The 22,484-nt window shown below is 33.2% G+C and overlaps 1 protein-coding gene across 5 annotated transcripts in view; it reads left to right on the forward strand.

The window, feature by feature from the left end:
- The window catches only part of CNKSR2 (connector enhancer of kinase suppressor of Ras 2), a 258,934-nt gene that overhangs the window by 140,901 nt on the left and 95,549 nt on the right, over window positions 1-22,484 (forward strand). For all 5 annotated transcript variants that reach the window (XM_082446969.1, XM_082446965.1, XM_082446966.1 and 2 more), the window contains 2 exons: window positions 7,218-7,351; window positions 12,004-12,215. In XM_082446969.1, the coding sequence (XP_082303095.1) occupies window positions 7,218-7,351; window positions 12,004-12,215 (346 nt within the window). The remainder of the gene's footprint in view (window positions 1-7,217; window positions 7,352-12,003; window positions 12,216-22,484) is intronic.

A 22,484-nucleotide genomic window follows, 5' to 3' on the forward strand; every position in this document is an offset into this window, starting at 1 on the left:
TAAACTAGTAAGGAAATAATTTGTACCTGTATAACTAAAACATAACCTTATCTACCCTAAGCTACCCTAAGGTAGAAGATTTTTGAGGAATATCACATGTTTTAGTGGAAGTTCTAGAGCAAATAGTAGCTTCTATTATTAATTAACTGCAATGATAAATTTTAATTTGGATTTTCTTTTGAAAATCATTCATGGAATTATAGCCAAATAAGCAAAAGCATACAATTCAGCTTCATGCTCACAGAGCAATTTCATTAGTACATTTCATGAAATTTGGCAGCTCTTTTGTTAAATTCCTGACTTCTCAGACATTTTGCAATAGAACTGAAGGACTTAAAGATACTTTAGTCAAATACTACAAGCAGATTTAATCTGGACTTGAATTCTGTTGTTATCGGCACCCATTCATATATAGTAGAGATGTTTTACCTGAGGTAGAATCTTTATTGTAAGAAAGCAAACTAGCAATTCCTTGCTTTCTGAGAACTGTTTTTAAAACACGTCCTTAGTAGCACCCTCTACTAATGTCCTGGATTTTGGTAAGCATGGTGATTGCTTATGGTCAAGTTCTTCCAATTCAATGACACAAATCCCGGGGAATTATGGATAGCCCTCAATGTATATTTTTTGATGTTTGTGGTTTTAAATTAGTGTGCATAGGTCACCATCTTGCACGGGTGGTGTCATTTTCTTCTTACAAGAGATGTATGGGAGAATTAGCTGGACACTGGCAAGAATGTTGATTGAAATCATCACTGGGAATCAACAACTTTTAAAAACATTTAGGAACCCAGCTTTTTTTTTGGTGAGAATGCATCTCAAAACTAATCACTAAAATCAATGCTGGAATTCGATATACTGATATAGGTTTCATTAAACACATTTTTAATATAAAATGATATAAAGCTGTATCATTAGAATTGCTCCTAAACTGTTCTAATCCATAAGTCTCTTAAGTCGATGTGATAGTTTCTTGTGTGGTTTTTGTGCTTTTCACTTTAAATTTTATTGCTTAGCATTACTTTGATGCCATTTTTACAGGACATTTAAATTAAATTTGAGCAGAAAAAGAAATGGAAAGCAAATAGTCATAGGAGTCAATTTTGTCTTTCAACTGGTGTAATGACTGAAGAACATTAATTGATTGTTGCATTTCAAATACATACAGATATGAATGGTTAAAGTCATTCTGTAAAAATAAAAAACGTAAGCAATAATAAAATTTATTTTAATATCAAAGTTACAGGTTGGGGTGACTGAAAAAAACATTGGTAGCAAAGTTTATATGTTTCTGAGAGTTTTGTTTTAAAAGCATGTTTTGAAGAGGAAGACAAGTAATATTAGATATGACACGAGAAGAAAATAAGTTTTAACTAGAAATGTAACGTGCTGACTGGGAGGCAGAAACAATTATATGTTTTACATGCTCAAATTAGTAAATAGCTGCAAGCAATTGTCACATTACATTTTTGTTCACCAGTGTTTAAGCAAATTAATTAAAGGATCTAAATCACATTTGTGTTTTTCAACCAGATGCTTTCAAAATGTTAACACTGACTACAAATAATCACCTAAGATGAAAAATTATTTTTAGTTTCTTTATTCTTTAGCTTCGTATTCTTTCTTTAGTTAACTTCCTAAAAATGATGCTTACTGTAAATTGAAAAAAATGCAAGTCCAGTTTCAATGTTGCAGTATCAACTATGCCAATAAGAGTGGACAGCAATAAATACACTAGTGGTAGTTTCAGTACAATGTGCAAATTTTGATGATTAATTGGAAAAAGCCATTTTGTAGTGTGACACTAAAGTCTAGATTAGTTGTACATTGTGTAACTACATACTTACTTTTAGGCCCATATATCTATTTTTAACTTATATAGATATAGCTTCCTGATCAAATATATGCTTGGAAAAAATGTTTGTTTTCTTTGTAGTCTGATAGGAAAGGGAAGATTACATGCTTAAAAAAGAAGACTCAAATCTTTTGTATTTATAACTTCGGATTCTAGAAAAAGCTGTGAAAAAACTGAGTGGGAGAATTTTGAATACAAGTGTTTCTCTTGCTTAAGCTCTTTTCAAATAATTTACTACTTAAGAAAAGTTTGCCCAGGAAAAATTATGCCCAATAATTTTCCAAATTACATCTAACATTCTTTACATGATCAAGAAATTTACGAGATTGTATGCAACTTCTTGCCTCCCAAAATCCAGAATGCATTTTCTCTGGAGCATTTGTTTAGATGACTCAGAGTTGCTAACATAAAACAATATTTTGGTACTTGTATTGGGAATTATAATAAAAACGTGTTTGAACTGAATAAGGACTTGTGTGAATGTTCTGTGCTAGAATAATGGGATATTGTGATCCATTTGAGTCTGTGCTTATTCCCAAGAGTGAATAAAATAAATGGCCAGGTTTTATACTTGATGTAATCATTCATATTTCAATGAGTATTTTCCCCCCGGAAGACAAAGCAAACTCTTTGTGATATTTGCATTAGTGAATTTTAGAGATAACTACATAATGTGTAATGCACTGTTTTAATCTTCAACATGGGGCTGTCTTTATGTCATTGGTTTCATTCAAGACTTTATATAGCTCTATGAAAGCTGGGTCACTTACCAGATAGAGGACAACTAAATTAAGATACGCTTGCCAAGAGTTGTTAAAATGTAAAATGTTTCAAATAAAACCTTTAACATCAGATGTAGTTTTTAAAGTATAGACGTTCTTTTCTCATAGTCTTTAAAACCGTAGTGTTTTCAGAGGTACATTAATACCTTCCAGGTGTGCTCAGTTACCTTAGAGATGTTAGAATCGGGGACACAAGGAAAAGACCTGAGCCATAAGAGGATTTAACGTGAGATTTCAGTGATCCCTTTCCAAAGCTGAAAATTTTATTTTATAATAATCACAGTCTCCCAATGATGTTTAAACTGGATGAGTAGGATATTATCACTATAGTGAGTCATCACTCATGATTCAGAGGAAGATTTGTGCCGTACCATATTGTGGGATACAATTTGAAGGTATTTATGTAGTTTAAACGGACAATATGAAAAATGTATGTGTACGTAACCTAATAAATTTCTGAGTCCTGTTCACAGTAGTAAGTTATCATTAATTGACCTAAGGTTATAAATGTATATTTGAAGAGATGCATATGATCATTTTATTTAGGATTTGGATATTTTAAGAGATGCATGCCAGTGCCCCCAAAATCTATCATAGATTTATTTTAGAAGAGTAACAACATATGTGCAAAATGTGTCCTCCCTGTTGGAGCCTCATTGAATCTGGAAGGAAAACTTTATGTCAGTAGGACGATTTAGATATGAAAAATAAATTTTATGGCAAGGTCTTTCCAGGAAATAAACCCTCTTGGATAGAATCCAAAATGGATCCATATCATACTTGATTGCATGCCGTAGTGGATCAAGTTATACTGAAGCTTCATACTTACTTGAGTAAGAAGATGCAGTCTTAAAATACCCTTGTATTTTATCCCTAAGTGATGATAGCTCTTAATTCTCTTCCTATGCAGATATTACCAGTTAAGAGAAAGAATCAAAAGGCAAAGTGGTAAAATAAAAAAGTATTACCCTTTAGTTCTATTTTTTTTCCTTATATTGGAAATTCTTTATAGTACAACGGTAACTACTTCTCTTATACTGTGTTACGAAGAAATGATTAAAACTAAATGTTGCCAAGGTAGGAAGAACTATCCTTCTGCACTATTATACTTACATATTTAGGTATTTTTTCTGAAACTAAGGCATATGTCTATTAAATTTTGAATTAAACGCTGAGAGAATTTTTTGATTTGAGGGAAGCTGTATTTGTCATTTTTTGTGTATTTTCACGTACTTGTTGGTTATCGGTAATAGGTGTAATTTTAATGGCAGTTGTTACAACTAGGAATTTCTCACTGATAATTTCAGCTTATAGCATCATTTATTCTGTGCTTCATTTAGTCACATTTTGCCTATCTTTCTAATGTTCTTTAATGCCTTCTTCATTCTTTTAGTCATTTAATTTTGTACCCTTTCAATTCTTGTCCAAAGTTAGAACATTTTTAAGACATTATAATTTTAAATTATCACAAATTTCCTTTGGGGTTAAGTAGCTATTTCCATTTTTCCATGAAGCTTCTATTTTACCGTATTTTATTTTTCCATTGCTTAATGTCTTTTTTTAGATGAGATTCTCAAGAATAATGTTTACTTTTTAGCTTGGATTAGCTTGACAAAAATAGTACAATTAGTAGACAAAAATACAATGAATATATTTAGTATCTACCATGTGTTTTACTTGTACAAGGGATACTGATTAGCCAGATGATATCTGCATGATAAACCAGTTTAAATGTTTTCTATGATTTACCAGTTAATAAAATAACTAGCCAGTAAGAGTTAAACAACACGATTGACTAATTTCTTCTTTCTCTGAAAGAAGTTGTTTTTTTCAGCCACTTCAATTAATTGAACCAGCTGGCACAATCAAACCTGTTATCTGTTTAAGCCTATCTAAGAGTCTTTTTCTTCTACATTTTTGCTAATTTAACTAACTGTGTTAACTGAGGACATTAATAGCAACTCCGTGTTGAAAATAGAAACCTAGAGAAAATATCAATTTGAAGGAAGTTGACAAGGCTAATATTTAAATTTCCTGGAACGAGAAGGAACAAGTACCCTAAATAGACAATCCTGGTAATAGTCCAGGCAGAATAAAATATTTTGTTGGTCCTTACCTCACACTTCAGAGGTATTTCAAATATACTTGTATTCATTGACTACTACTTCTCCTTTTTTCCTTTTTTCCTTCCTTCCTTCCTTCCTCTTTGTTTGGGGAGGGCAGGGATAGGTACTAACCAGGAGAAATTACCTTTAGTTCTACAGGTGGTAAAATAAAAGGAGAGAGGTCTTCAAAATAGAAGTAGTGACCCTAGAAAAGAAGAAAGAGAATAAAAGTTTGTTAGATTATTTTTTTAAATGCTTGTGTTTTTAGAACTTGTTTTTAAGTTCACTTGTAGTGTTAGGATATTTTAAAATAAGAGCATATTAGAGCATTTTAAAAGCATACTGAATATAAGTTTTTCTCTCACAGTGCATCTGTTATAGAAAGTTTTGGCAAGTAATGTACTGTGTAATGAATGTTTTCTTTACAGTTCTATAATGATTAAATTTTGGTTAGACTTGTTCTTTAACGTCATTTGTATTTAATACCAAGATGTCCTGACAGAGAGGAAACAATTACAAACAGAGTCACATCACAGATCACACTTGATCTAAAGGTCCTATCAAACCTCATAAATACACTACCATGTGTAAAATAGATAGCTAGTGGGAACCTGCTGTATAGTACAGAGAGCTCAGCTTGGTGCTCCGTGATGACCTAGATGGGTGGGATGGAGGGGGAGTGGGAGGGAGGCCCAAGAGGGAGGGGATATAGGTATACATATAGCTGATTCACTTCAATGTACAACAGAAACTAACACAACATTGTAAAGCAATTTTACTCCAGTTAAAAAAAAAAAGGTCCTATCATTCAAAGATCTGTTGTAGAGGCATGTAATACATCCTTAGAAAGAATATAATTCTTTATTTCCTCAGGCTTCATGGTGTTCATCTGTATAGGTAACTCCTGATTACCTATATAAATTTCAGGATTTCCCATTGCCAAAATTTTTGTTTCTAAAAGACACGCATAGTTAAACATAACAGTCTTTACTGTGTACTTTCAAAATATATCAAAATTCCTCAACATGTAAACTTCCTATTTTTTTACATCATATAAGATAGAATATTGTAGAGTCCCAAAATAAATTATCAATTATTTTTCCCTTCTCTCTCTCTTTCTTTAATTTCTATTTCACATAGATTAAAACTTAACCGTCATTTTGGCAGGATGTGTGATTTCGAGCTATTAAGGTGAGCTGTGTAAAAAGGAAGGTCAAAAACCATGAACTGAGTCATAAACTATGTAGCCTACCCCAGTGACCTACATTGTACATTGTATTTATGCTTGGATTTTTGAACAAATTTTGTTTATCTGTACAAAAGTATTGTCACAATATAAAATAGTTGTACTATGCCATTTTTTGAGTGTCCAGCAATACGTGTTAAAGTAATAGAACTATGGGTCTATATAGGTATGCTAAAAAGTGTTTTCATACTGGCTAAAATGGCAACATCTTGTCATGTGAAGATACAGTTAATTTTGTGATCATTACTTTTGTTTGCAATTGCATTAAAGTTCTTATTTTTTAATATGTTATTGTATATGTAGCTAAGCAGTAAGATCTGTAAGATAAACATGAAAATTTGTGAATTTTAGTTTCACTTTAGAATAATTTCTCGAACCACAATATCATTTCCAAATGCTGTGACGTTTAGAATTGGGAGTGCTCGTAAGTTAATGCATCCTGATGTATTGCTTCATTCAGTATATAGAGAATCTTAATTTTTTAAAAAACTTATTTAATAAGTAAATACAGGCATGAAAATGAGATCTATAGGTATGCAACTAAAAATTATTTTAAACAATGGTAAATGTGTGTGCCTATGAAAAATGAAATGATTGTGTCACACTAATCACCATACTTTTGAAGATGTACCATAAAATGACTTTGAGAGGACAGTATTGTTTATATTTATGAAAAAAGTACATTTTCCTAGAAAATATTCTCTCGTATTGGCCTTTCATACTCCATTTTTGTAAACTTTTTTGAGAATCTGTCACATTCTACTGACTTAGGAGTGTAATGTATCTTTTTTGGGAAACGATCTGAATTATCTTTCTTGTATACCAGTCAGGATGTGAGTGAACTAATTTTTTTGGAAGTTACTCTTTATTATCTTTCTTTCAAAAGTGGGGATTCTAACAAAGCAAATTTAAATACGTTTCTGACTGTGAGATAAATCTCCCCATTATGAAACACTGCATGATAGATTTACCTTATAAATAGCTTTTACGCGGTTATGCCATACAATAAGGTGAGTTAGGAACTAAGTGAAAACCTCTAAAGTGATAAATTTTTTGTTTTTGGAGACTCAAAGGAATATCCATGTGCTAAATAACATGCTTCTTGATTTCAGCCAAGTTCAAAAACTTTGTAGAAATAGATCATTTAAAAATGATAACTATGTGTCATTGTTGTTGTTGTTTTGTGTGTTGTTTGTGTGCGTATGTATTTTCTTTTTCATTTTAACCAGCCTCTTATACCTAGAAGTCCCACAAGCAGCGTTGCCACGCCTTCCAGCACCATCAGTACACCCACCAAAAGAGACAGTTCCGCCCTCCAGGATCTCTACATTCCCCCTCCTCCTGCAGAACCGTATATTCCCAGGTATAAAACTAACCATCATGTTGTTCTACATAGCTTCTAGCTGAAGACTAACCTAAGTGCTTGTAAACTGTGAAGTAAATTCTCACGAAACACCTTGAACATTTTCTCAGTTAAGAATTCTGAGCACATTCTGGAAAATCGTTGCATTATAGAGACTGTGCTCTAGTTAATAATAACAATAACAATAACTAATTTGTATTAAGCACTCTACATTAAATATCTTATAAGCATTATCTCACATAATAGGAAACTAATATAAAATAACAGCTAGGATTATTTTAGTAAGGAAAAAATAAGTGAGGCTCTTTGGTAAGAAGCCCCAGGAAATCTCAAGTTACTTTGAAGCATTTCATACTTTATTTCTAAAAGAGAAAGTTAGAGATAACTTCTATGCTTTCTTAAATGTATGTAATGAGGAAGATTTTTTTTTCTTGGATGATGATGAGGGAGAGTGTTTCTTCCCCCAATACCTCTGTATCTACAGTTTCCACTTGGTTAGTTCATTAGTGTTTCTTTCAGAAAGTAGAGAGAGTTTGCAAGAGAATGAGTTGCCTTTAAAGTCTATTTTCAGATTTCTGGAGGCTGTATCTCCATTTCATGTTCCAAATTCCTATTTGAAATTCTTGGCAGGTGGAAGACTATAACTTTGTGCCATCATGCATTTTGTCCAAAAGCATTATGATTTCCAGCCTTGTGGAATACAAAAATTATGGAAAAGGGCCAGCACTAAATGGGGATAATTAATACCAATCACAAAGTATTTGATTCAGTTTTTAAATTAGTTGTGCAGTCATTCAAAAACAATAATTTAAGGTCTCTTGTTTTCAAGCTATACTTAATATTAAAATTCTTTAATAAATAAAAGTACTGAAATTCCTTGTTTTAATTAATTTTCACTATTCTTTACTTTAGTACACCTAATGTTTCATTCTGTTGGATATGATGGTACTGACATTTTACCATCTAAATGCTACATGACAACATGGCATGTCTGCAAATACTGTGTTGTCATCTAGTAATAAAACTGCAGTCAATTTTATTAACATTTTAGGTCTTTTTTTTGAGAATTAAATGTGGTTGTGAGAACATGGTTTGTGAGAAGATACAATTTACTAAGCTGGTGTTTCAAAAATCGTTCTAATATATAATTTACAGTCTTATGTTAAATTTACAATCAGATGTACAAATTCATCTGATAGCCTAGTCAAATTCAAGTTGAATTTTAATTCTATTAAGATAGTGTCAGACTTTTTGAATACTCTTGTAAGAGGAGCAATAAAAGCATGTGTGTTTCAAATAGGAAATGACTCTTTTGGTTTGTTTTCATTTTAATGGGAAAGATTTTTATTTCAGTGCAAATGATTATTTAAAAGACCTTATTCTTCAGAGGGCTACATGTACAGATAAACATCAGAAAATTATTTTTAGCAAGTCTCTGCAGTTTTTTGATGTTCTTTCCTTGTCTCTTGGATAGGGAGGAACTTATAATAAAGAGAGTATTTCCTAGACAGAATGTATTTAAAATGTACTTCAGAAGACAAAGGAGTTAAAGAATCCAGTTCTGTCCTCTAAGTGTGGTGCAGATATGATGAAGGCAATATATTGAAGTCAATAAAAAGCTTTAAACATGCTGTTTACAAAAACAGGAGAATGCAAGAGATTGAAGTATCAGCATAGTGGTACTTGTTTTGGTAGTATTGCTTGAACGTTCCATACTTTTCAGTAAAATTCATAATTAGGGTATTATCTGTCGCCTTAATTGATTCTTAGTCTAGTGTGTAATTTAACAGAATGTTCTAAATACTTTTGAGCCAAATTATTAGTTCCCTAGTCACACAATCGTTTGATATAGCCCAGTTAGAAAATATGTGCGTGAGAGTCCCTTTGTACCACAGCCTCATATAAATTATCTGCATCTTCTGGTTTGACTTGAAGTTATAGTCATAAAACTTTTTGCATTTGTCATTCTTTTATAGATACAGCTGTGGCTTTTTTTTTCTCTTTTTGAGGATGAATGAGGCTCACCTAATTTAACTCATCTGAACGTTTATTTTTTCCTACATTAAAAACTTTTGTTTATGTAAGATAGGCATTTTGGTGATAATTTGAATTGTAAATAATAAAAGCTTTCTCATCTTAAAACCAAAAAACCTTAAAAATGGTAGGACTAGTTGTCAAATTAGGTAGACTTTTTTTCATGTGATTATAATTCTTTGAACACATTTATTCCAGAAAAAGAATGTGATTGCAAAAGTGACTTTTTCTCTAAAAGAGAAAACACTCATGTATGTGAAGTGAGTGAAATTTGGTCAGTTTTTTATTATATGACTGTATACAGTTTCATTATCATAGTATACAGTGAACTTTTATACTTAACCAAATTTCTTTTTGTTTCATGAAAACCAAGAATTTGTAGGTCTTGCACAACTATGAAGTTTAAATACTAATTTCTCTTATTAATTTTACTGTGAGCCATTAAATATAAAGATAGTCCAGTGAAGCAGTGCTCTAACTTTCCATCTGTTCCCTTAAATCCTTTTTAGAGCAAAAGTGTAGATTTATTATATATATGTATAGATGTATAACATTAATAAAATTTTTATAGCAGTACAAATTAATATGTTGAGTTATTCAGGGCTCATAATGTGAGTACATATACACATGGGCACACCCACTTATATACGCAATACATGTACCAATTCATTCTACTGCAAAGTTTGGTTTTGATCTGTACTTTTCTTAATTCAACTTTATTGAATTCATTCCATATAGATATGTCTAATAAATCTTCTTTGTTGGTAGAAGGCCTCTCTTTCATATCATTATGGAGTGAGGAATACCAGCCCTTCCCATTTTCTACCACAGGGTGTGTCCTTATAAGTAGAGCATGGTGAATTAACTAGGGCTGAATCACCCTCTGATCTCAGCTGCATTAACATTCATGTCACAGGCCTGACAGAAACGTCTGCCCATTTATGGATAGGCATAACCTTCCCCAGTGCCCCAAGTTCATTAGGGCTGTTTCCAAGCTAATTGCAGTGTCAGTTTCTTTTTGCTAGAGGACTAACTAACAAAAAGCGCCAGGCAATTTGTTCAGGAAAAGTTTTTAGCTAGCCGAAAATAAAATTGTGCCTGGATTTTATATTCATTTTCTTTGTGTTGCCTAAGAACTACTTTCATAGTTACAATTTGGTAATAAGAAATACTTTTATTTAAAAAAATAAAAGAGTGACAGCTTGCTGATTCAGTCAGTCTTGAGAATATTATTTACTACTTTCTACATAGTTCAAATATTAGGAATATAGTTCTCTTCATTTGGACAAACCCAACCTAGACATTTGTATACTGAGAGAGAAGTATAGTATACTGTAGTGTAAAAGTATAATATTTTTGCTGAACTGAAACTCATATTTTAGAATTCACATTAGATTTATAAGCTCATCACCATCTCATAAGACTTAATAGGTCACTTAAAAATTTGTTATTTTTGTCTGTCTTGTTATAATTCAGTTTATTCTGTGGATTTAAGATTTCAGTCTTGGCACTTAAAATTAAATTTTAGCTGGTTTGATAGTATTCATGGCACTGTTTAGGGTAGAACTGGAAACAATTAAGAACTAGGAAGAAATAAAATTAGTGATAAACAAGGAAAGAAACATTGCATTTACATCCATAGTCATGTTCTAGAATATGAGCTTTTCTAACAGAAATTTTATAGCTAGTCAGTGAAATTATCATAAAATAAGCAAGGTTCATTTTAACTAATCCTAAATGGAATATTTCTACCAAAATACCACTCATTATTGTCCCAATCACCTGGGCTGTGTGATTAATATTTACTATGTGTGAGTAACAGTTTTAGGGATCCCATAAATTTAAATTAGAGATTTTTCACTTCAGAATCCTATAGAAAAAAAAAATCAACTTGCCATCATCTTAAATCCCATTTTTAAACTCTATATATGATAAGGTTTCTCCACCCTCTCTCCACAAGAAATGTTGCTGATGTGTAATTAAATTTTGATATATCCATTTAGAATGAGTTCCATGAACATATCTTTTTTTACTATTAAATGAGATAATACCGTTTAAATACAGAGAATAATTCTTTTCATTAAGGTTTATTTTAAATTAATAACAAGCTGTTTGAAATTCATACAACACCAGTTTATATAGTGCTAACTTTGTTCTTAAGGTCACAGTACCCTCACAGAAGTGGCAGTTCTTAAATACATCTTTGTTTTTAAGCAGTGCAAATATTACCATGAATCAATTAGATAAACTGGCAGAAGAAAGCTACATTGTTAACATTGTTAACATTATACCTATTTTCTTAAGCACTAAAAGCAATTTATGAGCTAAGATGATTTCTTTTATGTGCCATAGTATTGAACATGGACTAGAGCAGGAGTTAGAAGATCCATGGCCCATGTCTAGCTGTGTAACCTTTAGGCTAGTCATTTAACCTCTCTGAGCCTTGGCATTTTTTTTCCTGCAAAACAGGAATAATTTAAAGTTGCCCTATAAACCTCAAAGAAAGTTTGGAAAGATCAGAAGATATATAGGAAGGATATTATTACTACTTTAGACTGTCTCTGTCATTTTACCACTGTAACACTTTTCTACATCCTTCTCCTTTACCCTTTCTTTAGGGATGAAAAAGGAAACCTTCCTTGTGAAGACCTCAGAGGACACATGGTGGGCAAGCCAGTGCATAAGGGATCTGAATCACCAAATTCATTTCTGGATCAGGAATATCGAAAGAGGTTTAATATTGTGGAGGAAGATACTGTCTTGTATTGTTATGAATATGAAAAGGGAAGATCAAGTAGTCAAGGAAGACGAGAAAGCACCCCAACTTATGGTAAGAGTTCTTCTCTTACATTGACGAAAGAGCTTATGTCTGGTATGGGAACCTCAATTTCTTTTCCTAGGCTTTTGGGTTGTGAAAATTACTTGATAGCTTTTGAATCTTTATAATTGATCTGTGTCTGTCGTGTGCTTCCAAGTGGAATCTCAACAATATGAGGCATGACGTTAAAAATTATTCTAAGTTTTCCAAAAATAAGCAAGAAGAGTAGGTAGCATTTTAACTCATTAATGATTTACGGAAACTTTTTTGACTCACATGTAATTTTTGTAGATCAGGTGTTGCCAAACTGGACTAGTTCAAGGGGTTTTTCCCCTTTCTTTAATGAATATTTACTGTTAACATGACTTATTTAAAATAAAATTTCCTTATTTCTCAGGTATTAAAAAATCTTTAGATGGACTTTTCTGGGTAAAATCTCATGTCAATTTTTGTTTTTTATAAGAAGCTGTAAATTTTGAGTGGATTTTAAATAGGAAGGACATAATGTATTTAAAGCAAAGATGGGCCTAGAGTTACCATGTCCCAGGATTTTTTATCTGACTCCTGTTTTTCCATGCATGACCAAGAAAGTAACCCAGTCACAAATACTTAAAATTGATATAATGTAGCTGAAAGATTTGCAGATAAAGTTGCCTAAAGTTAAAGTAGTAACACCTATGGTCCTATTGCAAGAATGAGTGTATTGAACTGGAATTCTATGCTCCTTCCTTTTCAGTTTTGGGGGAGGGGCAGGATCCTTGCTGATTAGTCCAGACTTGATCAGTGGGAGCTGAGCAGAAGGAAAGTTGTTTCTAACTTTCTCTTTCCACCTGCCTCCCTTACTTTTTCACTATGGCCATATGCCTCCCTCCTGTGGTTCCGAAAGATTACATACCTTATTACCCACGCCCTATTTCCTTACATCTCTTTGGTAATAATTAGGTATGAAAAGTTTTGGCCAAACCGATCCTAAATAATAGGAACCGTACCTATCTTGCTTTGTGTTATTCTCTGTACATGTGCTGTTTTATCATGTGCTCCTCCTCAATTATACTACTCTGGTGGCACTTATTTTGAACTGTCATAAATTGAAGGTATTTGCACTTTTGCTTTTCTCCACTATTATATTGTAAACCTCTGCAGTATAGAGGCCTGCCATCTTTTTATCCCTGCCCCTGCCCCATCACATGAGATTTTTATTTTTGTTCATTCGTTCCACAAGTACTTACTGACTACCTATTATTGGATAGGCACTAATGTATATCAACTCTTCTTTTGTTATGTCCCAGAATTTTCTGGCTATTTTCTACTTTTGTTGAAGTAGATAAGAATGTTTAATTTAAGGGGAACTTATAGTCACCAGATGAAGTTGATTATTGACAGCTTTATAAAAAAATAGTTTACTAAGTGCTTACTTAAATGGCTATGAATTGTTAGTTCCTTCAGACTATGGTTTAAAGCACCTAGTGCTATCATGTTCCACAGATCATATCTCTTCCAATAAAATAGAATACCATTTAAATTTTAGAAAAAGTAGATATCCTATAGATACTTGATGTACTTTTATAAACCACTTAAGAGAAAAGAAATGTATATATGCTTAAAAGAGGGATAAGGAAGTAAAAGCAAAAGTTCTTTTACTTTTGGTCATATAGTCTGAACTTTCACTAGAGATACTTATAGATACTTCAGTAGATATTCCCTGGCACAGCTTGAAAGTTGTTCCAGGTAACTAGCAGTTTAATGTATATTTACCTTTTTAAAATCAGCTCTTAAATAATAAAACTTACCTTTCACATACGTGAATTTGTGGCCATAGTATTCCCAAAGATTAATTCATTTGTTAACTCATTCAGCTAATATTAGTTGTGTACATCAGGTCAGCCAGGCACTTGGGATGCAAAGATGAATAAAACATAAATCTTCCCTGGAAGGCAGTCACAATGCAGAGGGAAAAAACAAAGAGATGCAGTGCAGCCACTTTAGGCAAGTAGGAAGGTGTGAACAGAGTGCTGCAGTAGCCTGGGAGCTGAAGCCCCAGAGTCTTCCTGGGAAGTCACATAAATAAAAGTGACATTTATGCTGAGTTTTCAATGATGAATAGTCATCATCCAGGGTTTCTAAATGCTAGTTATCCCCACTAAATACCTGACACCTTCTCAAACCTAGATCTGAGATCTGAGGGTTTATATAAATCTCCCAGCCCAGACCCTAAAGGCCCCAAGTAACTTCAAACCTTAAAAAGCAATAATCAAAAAAAAAAAAAAAAAAAAGCAATAATCGATGACAACTTCTCTATTTAACCTATAAAATGGTCCCATTACATGGACCCCCAAGTGTGACAATATTCTCTTGGATTTAAAAACAATGATAATGAAATACTTGATCCTGCTGAAGTATATTGGAAAAAAAAAACCTGAAGTTACAAAAAAGTCCACATTTTATATTTTCTGAAAATGACAGTAATTTAACCTGTTAGCACTTGTGTAATGCCTTAAAAGGCATTGTATAAGTCCTTTAGCCTTGCAGTGTTCAACTTAGTTCTTAGTTACAAATACCCTTATCTTCAAGTATGTGGACTTAGTCACCATTACTACCTATTAACTTCCCAGCTTACCTGTTTACTCAAAGAGGTTTAGAGTTATAAGAGTCTAAATAGGATTTTGAGAAGCAAAGGAGAAACATGATACAGTTTTTAGTGTGTGCTTTTGGTTTCATTCATATGATAGATATATAAGACAAAAATATTTAGGGAAGCTCTGTTATTAGACACTGTGACAAAGAAACAGATGGAAAGAAAAATACTTGAAAATGTCCTAATTGTGAGCTTTAAAATGTATTGATTAACCAAGGTTCTCATTTAATATCATGAACCCACTCTTTGTGGCTAAGAGTGAATTAAAAGATCAGTTATTTGCCCTAAGCTGTAAGATAAATACAGTATGGGTAGACAGTGGATGGCCTGTCTAGAAAATAAGTAAATAATACCTGTTGAGATTTATGTATGCCAGGCACTCTTCTAAGCATTTAAAAGTCATTAACCCATTTAATCCTCACAACAACCCTGTGAGGTAGATACTAATAGAATCCTCACTTTACAGATGGGTTAAATAACTTACCCAACTAGTAAGTGGTAGAGCTGGGATTAAATACCTATGGATATTTGTTGACTCTACCAGTGGTACTAGATAACTAACTATTATGAAAATAATTTGCAAAATTGTAGGAAAATAATTTGCAAAAATTTCATTACCCCTTCCAAATTCAAGCATTTGATTTCAGGCAAGCAGAACTAGATCTGATTGTATATGTTCTTCTATATGTTTTGTATTTCCTGACACTATAATAAACATGCATTTACATAGACAGGGCCTTAACACACCTTAGGAAAAGATAGCTAAATTGAGGGGTACAGTTAGCAACAATGTGTATGCCCTTTTTAAATGACAGAGCATATAATAGGTTTTAATTTCCTAAAACAATAAACAAGAATGATTTCTGGAAATACAGATATAGTAGGTGAGGCAACCTAGATTAGTGATTGCTGGCATTGGCTTTATCATCAGCCATACTTGGTAATCCTGACTGCCATCTAATTACTCCAGTGTGACCTTAGGAATGTTACTCAAGGCCTCAATTTTCTCATTTGTTAAATGAAGATGATAATATATGCCTCATAGACTTTTTGTGAGAATTTAATGACAACACACTGTAAATTGCCTAGAAAGTGCCCAGTATGTGCTAGATATTTCTTTTCAGTGTTGTCATTATTACATAGAGACTTCAATGTTGCTGAGAAAATAGATCTTGAGTGTTTTTACCACAAAAAAAGGGTAACTCTTTGAGATGATAGATGTGTTAAATAGCTTGATTGTGGTAATAATTTCACAGTGTTTACATATAATATCAAATCATCATGTTAATATATGCAATTTTTATTTGTCAATTATACCTCAATAAAGCTAGGGAAAAAAACAAAGAACTGAAATATCTCAACAGATAAATAATAATAATATGAGCCATTTAAAAGTCTTTGAAGAATAAGATGGAGTGAATAAACAGAAAGTTCAGGGGAAAAAAAAAAAGAAACTTTAATGTGAAAGTAAAAGGGTGAAAAAGGAAGGATAGCATTAAATCACTTTAACTATTTGGTCTCATCTGCTTATGCTTCAAAGGCAAAGGTTCAAATTTGATGAGATCAGTTGCTTGGCAACTTTTCAGAATGGTAATATTTCCCATCAGCTTTCCCTTTTCACTGTTCACAGACTCCTTGCCCTTGCTGTTCCATCACAGCACATTTCTGTGCATAGAAACCTGCTAAAAGGTAGACACAGTTGGCTGAGTCCCTTTGTGGTTGTGAGTGGTCATATTTTATAAGACTAGGATAAAAACATATTTTTTACAATAATATTATAGAATAGTATTGGTTTGAAGGAATTCAGACCTTTTCTGATTTATTGAAAATCCAGGACCTCACAAAAAGCACATGAACGAATGCAAGGTTGGTATTTTACAAGTGCTCCTCAGAAATGTTATTTGTACACACTGTGCATTGAGGAAAATTAATTTCTGTAATATTATACCTGAACATTTTCCACCGGAGTAGTTGGAACAAGAGAAAACCAAATACCATGTCCCTTTTATCCACATGAATAGCAAATGGCTTCAAGTGATTTAACAGTAGCATGGTGAAGGACTTATGGGCAGTGATACTGTGAACTGAGTTTTATCAGTGTGAGGTAGGGATATGGTCTGAAGGTTCCAGAGTCTCTCATACTTCAAAATCACCTTTCTCTGTCTTACAACTTCATTCCATCTTTTGGGCAATTAAATTATAATTAATAGCATTATTTCAAACATTTCTTAAAGGTACACATAATACATTCGCATTTCTTTATTTCCAAGTAAAAACTTGTTCCCTCTCCTGTGATTTTTGAATATAAATTATCTTCCTTATCAAATAAAAGTTCAGCTGTCATTCATCAGCTATGCTAGAGAGAAAAGAAAATGGGATTCTAACCACAAGAAATTTCTGTGCTCAAGTAAAACGCACTACTTCCAAAGCAGAACTAAACATAGAAATAGAAATTAGTGAATCAAAAATTCAGAAATATGAGATATGTACTATACTCACAGGAATTCTTATTCCTTTGAACTTATTTAATACACTTCATAAAGACTGCATGTTAGTTAGCTTCACAAAATAATTTTGAATATCAAGCTGATGGTGATAAGGGACCATGTAACTGATGGAAAAGTAGTTCAGCAATATTTTGGCATAGAAATAGAAAATAGTCTGTTCCTAATGTAAAAATTAGAGTAATCACCTAGGGAAGGCACTCTTCTTTAATTTGTATAATTTTACTGATAGAAATAGAGCATGAGTTTTGAGGTCAGATAGACCTGAATTTGGCGCCAAGGCTTGGCCTTTAATAACTGATTGACCTTGTAATTGAGCCTTAGCCTCACTGTGTTTTTGTTTCCTTATCTGTAAGATGGGATAGCAATACTACTTTTAGTGGTTTTATGAGCATTAAATGAGATACTATATCTCAAGTACTTAGCACTGGTCTTGCCTCATAGAAAGTACTCAAGAAATGGTGCCTAGGGACTTCCCTGGTGGTCCAGTGGTTAAGACTTTGCCTTCCAATGCAGGGGGTATGGGTTCGATCCCTGGTCGGGGAGCTAAGATCCCACATGCCTTGCCGGCCAAAAAACATAAAACAGAAGCAATATTGTAACGAATTCAATAAAGACTTTAAAAAAAAAAAAGAAACCATGCTTACAAGAAATGGTGCCTAAATGGCATAATAAATTACTGCTGCTCATAAATAAAAGTGTCTCAAAGATTCTGAAGTGCTGATGGATCAAATTAACACTTCCTCCTTTCCTGTGGAGGGACTTAATAAAGAACAAAAGGAATGGAAGTATTCCCTCGGTTTGGACCCTCTACCTACCCAATAAATAACCAGCCATTTAAATCGTACCAATTAAAAGAAATATACAGTTTGCTTGTCTCTTTTGGTTTGGTTTTGAAAAGTAGAAGGAAGAGCATCAGATAGCTCATAACACTAGAAATCTTCGTGATCCAAGTCTTCTTTTAAGTTCTGTTATTGAAATCACTACCTCATATGCTAGGCAGAAGGGCCTAGTTATAACCTCTCAGCATCAAAATTTTGAAAACAATTCAAACCCCACACCTTTTTAAAGTTTAAGATTAGTTGCTTTTAAAAAAGGATAGTGAAAATAATATGTGAAATAAGTTAAATAGTTGGAGACTTTCAAAGAAATGAAACCTGGCAAGATCAGATTGCCCTGAAAGAATTGAAGGTACTAGGTAATAGATAAAACAGTAAGCTTAAGAAAAAAAAAAACTTTTTTAATAAAGTTCCAGAATATTAATATGTGGATAAAAAGGAAGGATTAGCAAACCAAATCAACAAAGCTGATGCAACTATTAGAGGAAAAGAAAAACTCTTCAAATGAATTAACACAAAGATATTAGTGCTTCCCTTAAAGACAAAATGGGAAAGCCAAGAATAGAAACAGTCCAACTCAGAGATTCTCAACTGGGGTCAGTATTGCCCCCTAGGGGCATTTGGCAATTTCTGGGGACATTGGTAGTTGTCATAAATGGGAGTCGAGGTGCTACTGGTATCTAGTGAATAGAGGCCCAAGATGCTACTAAACATCCTACAATGAATAGGACAGCCCCCAACGATAAAGAATGATCCAGTCCAAAACATCAAGAGTGCTGCTGTTGAGAAACCCTAGCTAAATTAAGAAGAATCAGTTGCAGACAAATTGAATACAGAAGCAGATGTATATGACTAGAAAATCAAAGAGCCCTTGTATGACATAGGGCCAATTGCCTTTTTTGTATTCAGAGTCTGGGAACTTATTGCTCTGGAAAGATAGACCTGCATTTACTCAAACTTAGCGTATTCTCTGAGCAGAAGTAGTATAAGGTTGTGAGTATCTGAGATGACTTACCCTGCTCTATAGTAGAAAACCTAATCCTGACATCCCCTGGAACAGGAGGGAACTCATTGTCCCTAGTTGAAATCGGAATGCATTTTCCCTCAATGGGAAAAAGATATAATAAATGACAGCAAGGTGAAATTTAAATAGAGTGGTTAGTGTCTGCTTTCAAATCACAATGTGGCTTAAGTAATCCAGCATTTTCCTATGTATGTTCTTCAGATCACTAGTCCTGAAAGAGAATCTTTGTAAATGAAAGAGGTTACGTGGTTAAATAAGATTGGGAAGCTCTTGCATATTTTATCCCCCTCTTGGAGATTAATAAGTGCACATTAGCATACTAAAGGCTTTGAAAATCTTGTTGAATTGGGGTTAGCTTATTGTTTCCCACATGTATTTGTACATTGCATCTTTTTTGGTTTTGGTCACAAAATACTTATTAACCTCCCAATGGAACTAATGTTTGAGGAATTATATTTTGTAAAGGCTGAAATAGAGTTTCAGCTCCTCTTAAAGACCCATATACCAGTGATAAAATTTCTTTGTTTTAAGTTGCGAACAGCTGACCTAACAGATAAGCATTTGGAAAAGCCTCTATTCTTAACTTGAAGTCTGCCCCAGCAGACAGCTTGGTGAATGTCATCTTCATTTTTATTGTGCAGAAAAGCCATTTTCTAGAGTAAATCTTATTTGTGATGAAAGTCCAAACTAAAGTAATAAATATTAACTGGAAAGATCAGTGCATGGCTCCTCATAGAATTACTGGTATCACTGCAAAACAATTTGCTAGAATCATGAAGGAAATAGAACCCTGGGGATAGAAAATGTCAAGTGTGTTATATCCAATCTTGTTAAAAGAGAGATGACGAAAAACTATACACTGATTATCTTAATGACTGGAGACATTAGAGGAAATAATTAAAACAATATACAGCCATTTAAAAGTATGACAACCTAGCATCACTTTATAAATAACACATCATGTCAAACCAGTTTATTTTCCATCTTTTTTAAGGGATGGACAACAAATACAGTTACATCTACAGTTTATGTTCTAATCCTCCATTAGTTCTTTACCTAGCCTTTAAGAACTTTTTGCAAGAGTTGCAAACTGGCTGGGAGTATACCTTTTTAAAAAGCAGTAATCATACATGTCAGTGAATTATTTTTGGAGAAAAATGAATTGGATTTTTGTGTAATGCAATGGGCTTGAATTCATCACTGAGGCAATTTAATGCAGTGAAAAGAGTACTGAAATAGAAGTTCAAAGTCTACATTCACGGGCTGACTCCAAAACCAATTATCGGTGAAATCCTAAGAAATTAACTGTGCTGTGTGCGAAGTTTTTCATCTCTACCTTTCTTGCTAACTTCACTGACTAATATGATCCCAAAGAGAAAAATATGTGAAAGGAATTATAAAGTTATTATGTCGTTTTGTTTATTTCAAATGAGGGTCTTCAATTGACGGTCTTAATCATTGTCCTTTTCGCTTTTCATGAGAAGGGGTGACTGTCTTCTATATGTTGATAAGATTTTCAAGGTACTGCTTTACTAAGATCTTTAAAAATAGTTTGCTTTAATTGTAGTTTTTAACTTGAAAATGGGCTGTTTTTAACCAAATACTATTTACCCCACATCATCTTTCTTTCCCACAATTGTATTGCTGAGCACAGCAGGGGGCAAAAGTATTTAGCAGAGCTCATTGTTTTTTTACCCACCAGAGCCTTCAGAAGAGAACCCAGAACTCTTTTGCCACTTAGACAGTATTTAAACCATCTGAATCCTTCCCCGTCTCTATGCACAGTGGCAACATTTCGACTAAAATAACCTTTCTGAACTCCAGTGTGTACAGCACATTTGCTCTCTTGGTAGAACGTAATTTGATTCAAAATGTAATTAGCCTTGGAAGCAAGTGTTAAAAGTTCCCTATAATTTTTGATGCAGTTCAAAATTTTCTCCTTCAACAATTTTTATGTGACTCCCCATTTAAAGTCTAGATCACTTTTAGGAAGCGATAGGAAAATTCACAAACAAGATGTAGCTTATTCTTTGAAATGAGATTTTAATTGTTTTTGTTCTCCATTAATGCAACTGAAACGATTTCAAATTAATAATCATTAGGTTTGTATTTGATTTATATTATAAGGCATTAAATCCAGTACTTAAATAATCATCACATTGTGATGATTACAAGCCACTTTTTCCCCAAGCTCTTTTATCCAGAAATGAAATTTTAAAAATATGGCCCTAGGGATCAAAGTGCCCATTTTTACTTATTTTACTAGATCCAGATATGTTGCCTTTATCCTTAAAAAATTACTGACTTTCCATTTAATTCAATTTTACTCCTCTTTAAATGTGTGATTCTCTACCTTAAATAATCTCGGGATGTTTTCCTAGAAATGCAGTCAACCATCTGAAAGCAATTTTTCTGTCTGGTATGTGGGGAGTTTGATGGGTGTATGTGGCATGCTTATAGCTTAACATTCCTTAATACACTCATTTTCATCAAAATATTGGCTAAAATATTCAGAACAGATGTGTATATGTGTGTATGTATATATTTTTTCTCCTTAGCCTCTAGAGAAAGTTTCTTTTGTGAGCATTAAAGGATATATCAGACGTAAGGAGAAATTTCTCTGCAGTCTTTTTTTTCAAGTCTTTGGCAACTGTAATTGAGAAGATCACTTCTCAGATGCTGTATATCACCCTGAAACTTAATGATTTTAGCATGTTGGGGACAGAGTTTTAAAAAGGTAGGGGAGGGATACAATTGAAAAAGGCAGCAATTCAGTAGTATTTCAGCATATATCATGGGTAGCTTAATATGGGAATGTTTCTAGATAAGAAATCAGGAGGCAGGACTTCTAGTTCTGGCTTGATTACCAAACAGCTCTGGTTAGGCCCACTTTGTTAGAATAATGAAAGTGGTTGGTTAGGTTCTTTAGAAGGAAGTGAGGGAGGGAAAGTGAAAAGGAGGGGAATGGAAAGTTGACAGGAAGGAAGGGGAAGGAAACTTTGAAAATAGAAACTAACGGTATAGCTTGGACGTTTTTAGTCCAATGTATGAGGAAGGTCCCCTGTTTACTTTCTTAACAAGTAATCAGTTAACAAATATTGAGCTGTTACTATGTTTAAGGCACTGTGCTAAGTGCTGGAAATACCACGGTAGACAGAGAAATTTTTGTTCCTTTGTGAAATTTACATTCTAGAATAGGGACAGAATTGAAGCAACTAATTTTTTTTTTAATTTATTTACTTATGGCTGTGTTGGGTCTTCGTTTCTGTGCGAGGGCTT

This window comes from Balaenoptera physalus (genome assembly GCF_965194825.1).
Source record: "Balaenoptera physalus genome assembly, chromosome: X".
Lineage (NCBI taxonomy): Eukaryota > Metazoa > Chordata > Mammalia > Artiodactyla > Balaenopteridae > Balaenoptera > Balaenoptera physalus.